The sequence below is a fragment of the Eptatretus burgeri genome, chromosome 11, assembly GCF_056783735.1.
Source record: "Eptatretus burgeri isolate ZD-2024b chromosome 11, Ebu_testis_v1, whole genome shotgun sequence".
In the NCBI taxonomy this organism is placed as follows: domain Eukaryota; kingdom Metazoa; phylum Chordata; class Myxini; order Myxiniformes; family Myxinidae; genus Eptatretus; species Eptatretus burgeri.
In genome coordinates, this window is record NC_140971.1 from 70,533,350 (window position 1) to 70,545,849 (window position 12,500).

General features: G+C 39.7%; 1 protein-coding gene across 1 annotated transcript in view; it reads right to left on the reverse strand.

Moving 5' to 3' along the window:
- The window catches only part of UBR5 (ubiquitin protein ligase E3 component n-recognin 5), a 219,616-nt gene that overhangs the window by 136,980 nt on the left and 70,136 nt on the right, over positions 1 to 12,500 (reverse strand). Inside the window, 2 exon segments of the mRNA XM_085846879.1 lie at positions 294 to 406; positions 1,304 to 1,387. Coding sequence (XP_085703005.1) covers positions 294 to 406; positions 1,304 to 1,387 — 197 coding nt within the window.

The following is a 12,500-nucleotide window of genomic DNA, read 5'->3' on the forward strand; positions in this document are numbered from 1 at the left end:
TGAGAGTGAGAGTGAGAGTGAGAGAGAGAGAGAGAGAGAGAGAGAGAGAGAGAGAGAGAGAGGCAGAGAGCGAGAGTGAGAGAGAGGGGCAGAGAGTGAGAGAGTGAGAGAGAGAGGCAGAGAGTGAGAGAGAGGCAGAGAGTGAGAGAGTGAGAGAGAGGCAGAGAGTGAGAGAGTGAGAGTGAGAGAGAGTGAGAGTGAGAGTGAGAGTGAGACACAGAGACAGAGACACATACAGAGTGAGAGTGAGAGTGAGAGTGAGAAACAGAGTGAGAGAGAACTTCAAAAAAGACCTTTCCCACAGAGACGCTTTTCACATCTTCCACAAAGACAACATCTTTCAATGCCCACTGCTCTTCATTGTGTTTTTCTTCTTCACGTGTGCCTAGCAATGGGCGTTTGCGTTCTGCACCCCACACAATAAAAGAAGTCTTAGACACCCAAAAACACAATAATATCACATATTCTGAAAAACATGAACAGTGACCAAAAACCTCTCGGCTCATTTTATTCACATCTCCAAATAAAGGCTGCAGGACATATTCCTATCTCAATATCCTGGTTAAACTTAATTCCAAGATTTTTAAAATTTTCCTTTTGCCCTATTTTACACAATTGGGACTAAGCACAGACAATGGGTTAATTTACGCTGGAATGGAAAAAGCATTTTGTTCATTGCATCAACTATTGGACAAGTTTTGAAAACATTTTTCCCCATCTCATTCACATCATTCAAATCAATATTTATTATTATGGAAGGCTGGGGGAGGTGGAGGGGGTGGAGGGAGGTAAGATTATTCTGCTTGTACTGTGTTTGAAAGGGGGGAAGGACAGTGGGTACAAAATTTCAATCGTTTTGGCAAAATTAAGGCCATAAATATGGGGGCATCTACATATTACATATGTAAAGTGGAGAAGTTGGAAAAGGCATAAAATGAGAAAAGGGAAATTGAAAAATAAAGATGGAAGGAAGGAGAGGGAAAGAAGAGGACCAGAGAAAAGGGGAGAGAAGAGGGCAGAAGCTCAGTTGATAGCATGTTTGCCATCGAGTTGTCTAGTGTGGGATTCAATCCTCGATGTGGTTGGATTTGATCAAAGTTGCCATTATGATTCAGTGCCAGCAAGGGGAACTGTACCTCAGCAAGCTGTTCTTCAGTTGGTGACATAAACCTGACTATCTAATCTGCATTTAGCTACTGTAAATGAGGTCAAAGATCCCATGGTACCTTTCAAAAAGAGGCCATTTTGTGCCAATACCCTGGCTAAAGTCCCTGCTTGGGGTTAGCTGGATAATTAGTACTACCTGTATGGAGTAGGTGGGAGTGCTGGGGTGTGGATATGGCACAGGCATGATGGGCCAAATGGCCTCCTCCTGTTCCAAAGTTTCCTTGCAACGAGAGAGCAGTAAAGGAAGGGGGAAGGAAGGGGAATGTAAGGACCATATGGAGGAGGAAGGATGGGGGTTCCTAGATGGCACCTTATGTTGACTAAAAATTTAGTGAAACTAATAACAAAAGCATTTCCACTGTAACAACGACCAGGCCAGTTGGATAGATTGACCATTTTTGAGAAATAAAAGATAGCCATGGCAGTAGGAGATAAATGACAGTGCTGGACCAGGACCTTTTTGACCCCCAAATATCGAACTTGACCTTTTGACCCACCAAAGATGATATCGCTCAACCTTCATAACTACTTTTTCAGAGGCAAAAAACCCCATCTTCATAAAATAAAAAGGCTACATCGCCAACACAGTCTTTAAGATGATCAAATAGATAATAGTGTCCATAGAGTCCCTGTGCAACTTTGAACTTTTGTTGTACACATGATAGAAACAAACTATAAATGGTGCAAGAAAACATAATTCATCAAGTATTAACTCAATATAATTCAATTTTTTATGCTTCAACATAACCACCATCTTGTGATTGTGGCCCTAACTTCATCCAAATGATGTGATTATGATGGGTAAGCAAGTTTTATATAGCCCCATAAAATGTAATCCAATGGGGACAGGTCAGGCGAATGAGGTGGCCGAACAATCGGTCTATGTCAACCGATCCACTTGTCCAGGAAGACAGCATTCAAGAACCATTGCACATTCAAGGCATAGTGGCAGGAAGCTGAGCCTTGCTGGTACAAAGTGGTATGTGAAAGATTTATTCATAGTTCGGGAACCAAATGCAGTAATTGTGTTGGAAAATGGCAACTCGTGAAAAAAACTCAGGGGAATTGTGGATTTAATAACAGCAACAACAACATTAACATCAACAAAACTTGCTGAATTATGCTTTCTTGCACCATTTACAGATTGTTTCCTTCAAGTTATAAAAGTTAAAAGTTGCAAAATGACTTTATGGACACCCTGTAATTACAATATAAATGCCATACATTTTGTGCCGTAAATGCGCATGAGGCTGCCGAGGCAGTTACATTGGCAAGGAGTATCGGCCGAGACGGGTCGCCACTCTAACACAGGTTACCCCAAATGGTTATTACCCTAGTACACTGGTACTCATTTCCCCAACCTCGGAAGGATGACAGGCTGAGTCAACCCCACCTCGTGTTAATTTAACGAGTGACAGGACCTCGAACTCAAAACCCTTAGGTCCCAAGCCAGCCACCTTAACCGCAAAGCCAACACCAGGCTTCATGGACACCCTGTACAGTCATTGAATTAAATCAATAACCTCAAAACAAACAAGGCTTTGTTCCATTTCCTTTTTCTCCTTTAACCGAGTTCTGGGAAACCAGAGCAATCTGGCGGCTGCAACAATACTTTCACACTTTATGATTTTCATCATTACACCACGAGAAGAACTACAAAACTATGAAAGATCAATAGACAATAAAAATTACCCCCGTGTGGGGGTGACGGTCATCTCTGTTTTTTACTATCATAATCGATGAACCGTTGCCAGATATCTCCTAAAATGACAGACTACATAGGTTTTGAAAATGGCGACTTTCACAACTTTCGTAACCTCGTGACCTTGACCCTGACCCTGACCTCGAAAAAATATGTCGTTGGGTATCACTCATCAACCTCTACCCACATACGAAATTTCATCAAGATCGGAAGTAAAAAGTTTTCTTTGAACCGGGATGTGTTTTTGACCATCTTCCAGGTTACGTGGTGGCCAAGCGGGACGGAAGTTCAAAAATACCCCCGAGCGGGAGTGCCGGTCATCTCTGCCAGAGGTCGAAAGTAACTGTGTGCCAGACTGGAATAGGGGCAGTTCATAAAGTACGTACGCTCTACATCCGGGTTTCAAAACCACCCTCCCCCCTCTGTATGCAGCCATCGTACCACCCACCCACCCCTGTACGCAGCCCGTACGCGGGCTTTAAACCACCCACCCCCCTCATACATCGCAAATCGCTTGCAAAGCCAGCAGTTCCTTATGAACCAATGTTTGTAAAGGCCCTGTCACACCTTGACAATTTAGCCAACGTATGCCTGACGTATGCAAAATTAGGCTAAAACACCAGCACACGTCGAATACGTTATGGGTAGGTTTGTATACGTTAAGAGCATGCTGAAAAACACTGCCATACGTCGTAATACGCTGGCTTTCATCGTTGTACTTTGCGGTTGTCCTCAAATTTTAGCATGCTTGAAATTTTACGACGTATGCCAGCGTATAACTCACACGTTCCGCTACGCTGGCCATAAGTTGTAGGCACATTATGCGATCGTTGACACACGTCGACACACGTTACTTGTAAGTTACTCACAAGTCGAGGTAATGATTAGCGTACCCGAAACTTATTTATAACCTATGAGTAACGTGTTGTACGCACGCTACACGATCGTTGACACACGTCGAGGCATGTTATGCGATCGTTGACGCACGTCGACAGACGTTACTTGTAAGTTACTCAGAAGTCGAAACACGTCGAGGTAATGCTTAGCGTACCCAAAACTTATTTCTAACCTATGAGTAACGTGCTTTGAACCTATGTGTAATGTACCTCCAACGCATATTGATGTATGTAGACGTATTTGATTGACGTCTTCCGAACGACCACAGAACTTACTGAACGTGCTTCTAATTTACAGCTACCGTATCATGGCGTATTGGCAGCGTTTAAAAAAAAACAAAAAACAATAACTTCCGATATTTCGTCACGTGCCGTTACGTCACATCAGATTGCCTCTTCAGTTTGCTCATGTCTTATTCTTAGTTCCTCCTCTGTGAATATTTTCTGTTTGAGGATATTGTCACAAGCAAATGTCCAAATATATTTTAAAATTCGTGATAGACTATAAAAAAAACACAACAACAACAACAACTTCAGATATTTTGTCACGTGCCTTGACGGAGCCAAGGAGAAAAAAAGAAAATGTGCCTTGACGGAGAAAATAAGTTTAGGGTATGCTAAACATTACCTCGACGCGTTTCGACTTATGAATAACTTACAAGGAACTTGTGTCGACGTGTGTCAACGATCGCATATCGTGCCTACAACTTATTCCCAGCGTAGCGGAACATGTGAGCCATACGGCGAGTACGTTGTAAAATTTTCAGCATGCTTGAAATTTCACGAAGTACTAAACGTACCACGAAATATGACAGCGTACTTCATTGTTTTTCAGCGTGCTCTTAACGTATACACAACTTACCCATACCGTATTCGACGTGTGCCAGCGTTTTAGACACATTTTTCATAGGTCGGCATACGCTGGCTAAATCGTCAAGGTGTGACTGCGTGGTTGACACTTCCAATTCTCAGGCGGTTATGATTTAAATCGACGTGCGGCAGGTTTTTAACAAGCTACGCCACGAGTTCATCGGCGATACGTGCAGCGCGCTATGCCTCAGTTAAACTATCGTTGGGCATAGGTTGTGAACGCCGACAACAGGCAAAGCATTCGTTAGTATAAGTTATCTATAAGACAACAAAACATTCTGTGCCCGTTACTAATATATTATGCATACGACCAACACGTTATGAATACGACCAAAACTTAAAAAAATATCAAAATTTCAGCGTACGCCAACGTTTTATATACACTTTTATACGTTGCCATTGCTGGCTAAATCGTCAAGGTGTGACAGCGCCTTAAGTCATGACGATGCAGTCCCTAGTGCTGTAATTTACCTTTTAATATCACAGCACGTCATTTATGAAAATAAAAGTACAAATTGACATTCAAGACAATGTTAATGTCATCTATCTATAATCCCAGCAGTGTGTGTGTGTGTGTGTGTGTGTGTGTGTGTGTGTGTGTGTGTGTGTGTGTGTGTGTGTGTGTGTGTGTGTGTGTGTGTGTGTGTGTGTGTGTGTGTGTGTGTGTGTGTGTGTTCGCTGTTTCTCAACAACCTCTGGTCCGATCTAATTGAAACTTGCCAGGTATATTGCTGGGGACCTGAGGATGTGCCTTTTCAAGTTTGATATTAATCGGACAAGTGCTTCCCAAGTTATGGCCATTTATTTAGCAAACCAATGGGAAGACACGTTGTTGCGTGGACGTGGCCGATGGGGAAGGGAAGCACAGCCACGTTCCCCATTACGGGTTACAACGTACGGGCTTCCGGAGAGTGATGACTTCGTGTATTCTAATAATTTCTCGATTTCTTAGCGCATTTATAGATAAACACAATGGCCCAAGTTATGATCGTTTTCATATTAGACGGTGTATAAATTTCAGGAACATCAGAGTGCTGGTATGCTCCAAACCAGGAAGTAAATTTTTTTTCTCTCTTCTCTTCTCTTTTTGTTTTTCCTTGCCACGACATTGCGAAAAGGTAAAATACATTGGCGCTAATTGAATAATTGGGTATTAAAAATAAATTGCGAATAATATCGAACTTCCGGGTCACGCGAGAGCGAAGAAACGGCCTGTGTGGTTTATTTATTTATTATTATTATTATTTTTTTTTTTACGGGCACGTACTAGTAAATGAAAGTAAGTGTGCATATAAACTTGTGTTCCATTGTTTTAGTTAAATCTGACAAAAGCTTCAAATGTAATATTTGTCTCGGAGAGTTCCGGTTCTTAAGTTAATACTTTTATTTTTGTATGTACTTTATGAACGGCCCATACGGGGAATCAGAGCGAAGTTTTAAGGGCTATAAAATCGGAACGAGAGCAAATTTCAAAAAAAAAATGGCTCATGTTGTTCTAGATAATAGTCCGTAGTATCTGAATCACTAATAACATTTGATCTCTCTTGATAAATGAGGGAGGAGATACGATTTGAAATCGACAATTTTCGCAACTTTGACAGCCTCGTGATGTTGACCTCGACCTTGGACGACCTTGAAAGTTATATCGTTGTGCATGTCTCATTGACCTCTATCCATTCCACTATTGGTTATTTGTCTCCACTCGGTTTGATTGTGGACGGACGGATGGACGGACGTACGGACATACTTCGAGACTGTTATTATTAGGTCATCTCTGAGATGATAGAGATGACCTAAAATCTGTCGGGTTAGATACAAGATAATATTTTTTGCTATCATAATCAATAAACAGTTGCCGAATAGCTTGTAGAATGGCAGACTTGATAGGTTTTGAAAATGGCGATTTTTATAACTTGCGTGACCTTGACCCTGACTTTGAACCCTGACTTTGAACCCGGACAAAAGTTATATCGTTCTGCAACACTCATCGACATCTACCCACATACTAATTTTCATCAAGATCGGAAAGAAAAATTGTCTACGGACGGACGGACGTACGGACGGACATTTGGTCGGGCTTTATTAGGTCATCTCGGTAGAGATGACCTAAAAATCGAGACCAAATCCATAAGCCCCCGTTTCGGACTGAATACAATGGGGGCTAATAACATAACAAGCAGTGGAACTGATACTGCAAAGATGAATGATATCGATTGGTACATTTCAACGATTACTTTTGTTGAGAGTCACAAGTAAGAAATAAGTGGTGATCAATTTTTAAAATAAAGAAATAAAGAAAAAAAGTTTCTTGTGGTCCATCTTGGCTCATCTTTCTCCCACTAATTCTCATGGAAATAGAAGAGTTAATAAATATATAGAATGAGGATAAATTGATTGGCAAATATATTGAATACCCAGAGAAATAAAAGTAATTCAAAATTTGAAGATCAAGATAATTTATACGTTATCTTTACGGTCTACCCAATAACAATGAAGTCCATGGGAAGTATTTAAAAACAAACAAAAAAAACTTTTCAACACAACAAACCACACGTTGGCTGATATTTAATGATGGTTCAACATCACATTGTATTAACATTAAAAATTGATACAGATAATTTTAAAGATGAAAAAGAACACACATTAACCTTTATTTTATTTGATTGTGATTATATTTCACATTATGCTCATCATAAAAATGTATCAATATTAGTTAATTCTCAAAGATTTAAAAGAGATGGGAAAAATTATATTTCAAAAGATGCTTAAATATCTTTAATAATAAACAGATTAGAACAAGATGTACAATATTACTTGAAATACAAAGCAGTTCAGATTCAAGAACATCCTAAAGGTAAAACCATTAGATGGTGATTCAAAAAAAAAAAATGAATACATTATTAACATACTTTTGTAATTAATGCTGATTTTCAATGAGTCTGAGAAAAAAGGATTATTATTCTTATTCTCCTCATCCAAATAAATCATAAATGAAGAAATAACAAAACATACAGCGCTTTCATGAAGTATTCACACCCCTCGACATTCGTCACATTTTGTTGTGTTCCAGCATGAATTTAAAATGAATTAAATTTAAAATTTTTGTCACCGATCTACACAAAATACCTCACTATGACAAAGTGAAAACATGTTTTCAGAATTTTTTGCAAATTAATTAAAATTGAAAATCTGAAATGTCTTGTGTCAATAAATATTCAGCCCCCTGAGTCAATACTCTGTAGAAGCGCCTTTGGCAGAGAATCCAGCTTTGAGTCTTCTTAAGTATGTCGATCAGCTTTGTACATCTGGATTTGGGGATTTTCTCCCATTCTTCCTTGCAGATTTGCTCAAGCTCTGTCAAGTTGGATGGGGAGTGTCGGTGAACAGCAATCTTCAAGTCTTTCCACAGATTCTCAATGGGATTCAAGTCTGAGCTTTGACTGAACCGCTCAAGAACTTTCACATTATTGTTCTGAGGCCATTCTGGTGTTGCTTTGGCTGTATGCTTGGGGTCATTTTCCTGTTGGAACGTAAATATTCGCTGCTTTCTAAGGTATATTGCACTGTGAAAAAGGTTCGCCTCAAGGTTTTGCCTGTATTTGGCTCCATTCATTGTTCCCTCTATCCTTACAAGTCTCCAAGTCCTTGCCACTGAAAAGCATCCCCACAGCATGATGCTGCCACCACCATGCTTCACAGTACGAATGGTGTTAGATGGGTGATTAGCTGTGCTCAGTTTCTGCCACATGTAGCGCTTTGCATTCAGGCCAAAGAATTCAATTTTCATCTCATCAGAACAAAAGTCATTAGACTTTTGCCTCATGCTCTCAGTCTTTGACGTGCTTTCATGTGCCTTTCTCTCAGGAGTGGCTTCTATCTGGCCACTCTCCCATCTCAGCCAAGCAACTCTGTAGTTCTGTCAGAGTGGTCATTGGGTTCTTGGTCACCTCCCTGACTAAGGTCCTTGCCCGGTTGCTCGGTTTGGGTGGATGGCCAGCTGTAAGAAGAGTCTGAGTAGTTCCATATTCTTTCCATTTCCTAATGATGGAGCTCACTGTGCACTTGGGAACCTTAAGCACTCTAGAAAGTGTTTTATACCCTTCCACAAATTTATGCCTCCTTGAGACTTCATGGTAAAGTTTCTGCTCTGACATGCACTGTCAACTGTGAGACCTTATGTCTACAGAAAGGTGTGTTTATTTCTAAATCATATCCAATCAATTGAATTGGCCACATGTAGACTCCAATCAAGTTGTAGATACATCTCAAGGATGATCAAAGGAAATTGGATGCACCTGAGCTAAATTTGGAGGGTAATTGCAAAGTGGTTGAATACTTATTGACACAAGACATTTCAGCTTTTCATTGTTAATTAATTTGTAAAAATTTCTAAAAACACGTTTTCACTTTCTAATTATGGGGTATTTTGTGGAGATCAGTGACAATTTTTTTTTTAATCCAATTCATTTTAAATTCAGGCTGCAACACAACAAAATATGACAAAAGTCAAGGGGTGTGAATACTTTCTGAAGGCACTGGATTCTATCCAGTATATATCATCTACCACATACAACTTGGCTTGTGGGTATGTTTGTTTGACTCGTATGCACTCCTAAGCTGGAGGGAACAAGTTGAAATTTTGTGGTTGTACTCGGGGTGTACCCAGGAAGGTGTTCAAATTTGCTGGGGTTTGGGGGGAGAGAGCAGAGTTCGCAAGGAAGCAGACGTGTATCGTGTAGCGCCGCTCCTATTCGGAGAGTGTATGCAAATCACAGCAGTTTACAGTATTGTAAAACAGTGGTATCTATATGAAAACCTTACAGATTTGAAAACTACTTGGCCAATATGCGATTTTCAAAATTACGTATTAATGCCGACGAGGTCTTTCGTGCACACGTGTGTGTGTGTTTTCAGTGACCATTTCTACTCATCTGGGCACTTTTAACCTACCATTGATGGTGCGAAATCTGGAAATCAAATCGTTCTTTAAAACATAATTTTCAGTGTTTAAGCGAAAGAGTGGCATTCTCAAAATGGTTAACCATAATTGTTGAGTTCCTGAATGCAAATCACTCACGAAAATATGGGAAATATAAGAAATATCTGTGGATGAGACCGAGCGATGTTGATCTCCTATCATTTCCGGTCAATACAAGCGAACAGCCATAGTGCATAACACACACACACACACACACACACACACACACACACACACACACACACACACACACACACACACACACACACACACACACACACACACACACACACACACACACACACACACACACACACTTTAGCAATATATCCCAAAATCTAGTAAAATATAATTTGTGACCCCAGAACCAAACAAACAATATACTGTATTTATAACCTTCATAGCACCCAGAGCTACCAGCCCACTCACCCTCTCCTCTCCCAACATGATTACTTGTAAACATCATCATTTTAAACTTACCCTGTACATTCAGAAACATCCGACCCTTAGGTGTTCAGAAGCACCAAATCCAGATATGCAAGCATTGAATATTTTCACATCGTGAAGATGTCCTTTGCCGAAGAGTTGCTTTCCGTTACTTGGTAATGACGCAGAGAATTGTCTATTCTATTGCAGACCCCATTAAATAAATCACCAAGGCTGCCATGTTCACAGGAGGCACTCCCACAAGGTTCAAAGTCCATTCAATGGTAGCGATTCGTCGGGGTTTGTGTCGGTTCTATCGGGCCTTGCACCGGCCCACATGGTTGGGAGTTTACAGTATGGGAAGCTGCGCATTTGGCGAGCTAAGAAAATTCTGTCAGCATTTTGTTGTGCAGAGGCACAGTCCTTTCTCCCAGGTACTTTTCCCAAGTATTTGTGGCTTCTTTTAAAAGCTGTGGGAACCATTCTAAGTAACAATCCATATCTCGCACACACAAAAACTTTATGATGCCCGAAAGATCGCTATTTCTTGGGGTTTCTACGCATGCGCACCAAGCATTCTGGGGCTGATTACATCATTTTGAATCAGTCATGAAAGTCAATTATCACCTCTGCCACCAAAGGTGAAGGAGGTTATGTTTACACCCTTTTCTTTCTGTTTGTTTGTGCACAGGATATCTCAAAAAGTTGTGGACGGATTTTTACGAAACTTGGTGGACAGGTTGGGCGTGTGACTACGACAAATTGATTTGATTTTGTTGAAGATCCAGATCCGACTACTTGAATTTTTTTAAGTGATTTTTAACCATTGAGAGATAGGGCTCAAAAACGATATATGGCACGATATTTCAAAAATGTATTGGGCCCGATATGTTCTCATGGATCAGGCATTACAGGGCAGAGGTATGTGTTCCACCGAGTGCCCTCCTAGTTTACTTACGTGCTCTGTATTTTATGCACTCCTGCACTCTTGGATAGAATAACTTTAAAAAAACGATGTTTTCACGTGGAAAAAATAAATAATAATTTTTTTTTTTTTTTAACTCCCAGCAATTAAAAAATGCTGGTTGTACCCAGTGTGTGCATTGGAAGATTCTACAGTACTATTAAGTTGGGATAGTCACTTGCAACCTAAAGTTGGCCCCTTCCTTTGCCCCATCGACTGATTCAGATTATCGAGAATGCCTGGAGAATTAAATGTGACAATTATAACATTTTTAACCGATGTGACACGTTCCACATACTGGGACAAGCCAGGCGTGTATCCATGATTTTCAGTTGGAGGTGGGGTGGGGATTTACATTGCACTGAAAAATATAATTTCACTGAGCAGAGTGAGGGGAGCATATATACATACGCCATTGTCTGTCTGTCTCATACATGGCCACATCTTTTAACTTACAAACTCCAAACTCAGAGTACAAATACAGCTTTGTGTGGGGGGTGGGGGCGGGTAACATAAGCTATGAGGCCGAGGCCTCACACGGGAGCGTGGGTGCCGGTGGAGGCGTAAATTGTCTATGTAAATGCGTACCATGTAGCGCCACCTGGTGGGGTGGCAGAGGGTATTACAATTTACTTTTCACCGAGGTAAAAGCACTCTTTACACAGGTAAATTTGGCCTCCTTCCCTTCTCCCCACCACAAAAAAAAAAAATAATGAAGGGGACCATCATCATGTGTGAGATAGTTGTAGCGGGAAGGGACATCAGGACGAACGGGGGGAAAGGGACATCAGGACGAACGGGGGGGAAAGGGACGGGTTAAAGCACTCAATACACAGGTAAATTCGTCTTCTTTCCTTCTCCTTCTTACCCAAAATTTGGCAAACATGCCGACTAATTGGTCCGTCAGTGAAGCAATGGGTAGGCTCTGCGATGAAGAAATAATGCAAATATCCTCCACACTATGGTGTGTGTATATATATATATATATATATATATATATATATATATATATATGTATATGTATATGTATATGTATATGTATATGTATATGTATATGTATATGTATATGTATATGTATATGTATATGTATATGTATATGTATATGTATATGTATATGTATATGTATATGTATATGTATATGTATATGTATATGTATATGTATATGTATATGTATATGTATATTTATATGTATATGTATATGTATATGTATATGTATATGTATATGTATATGTATATGTATATGTATATATATATATATATGTGTATATATATGTATATGTATGTATGTATGTATGTATGTATGTATGTATGTATGTATGTATGTATGTATGTATGTATGTATGTATGTATGTATGTATATATATATATATATATATATATATATATATATATATATATATATATATATATATATATATATATATATATATATATATATATATATATATATATATATATATATTTACGGCTGGAGCCTGGTGTTGGCGTAGTGGTTAA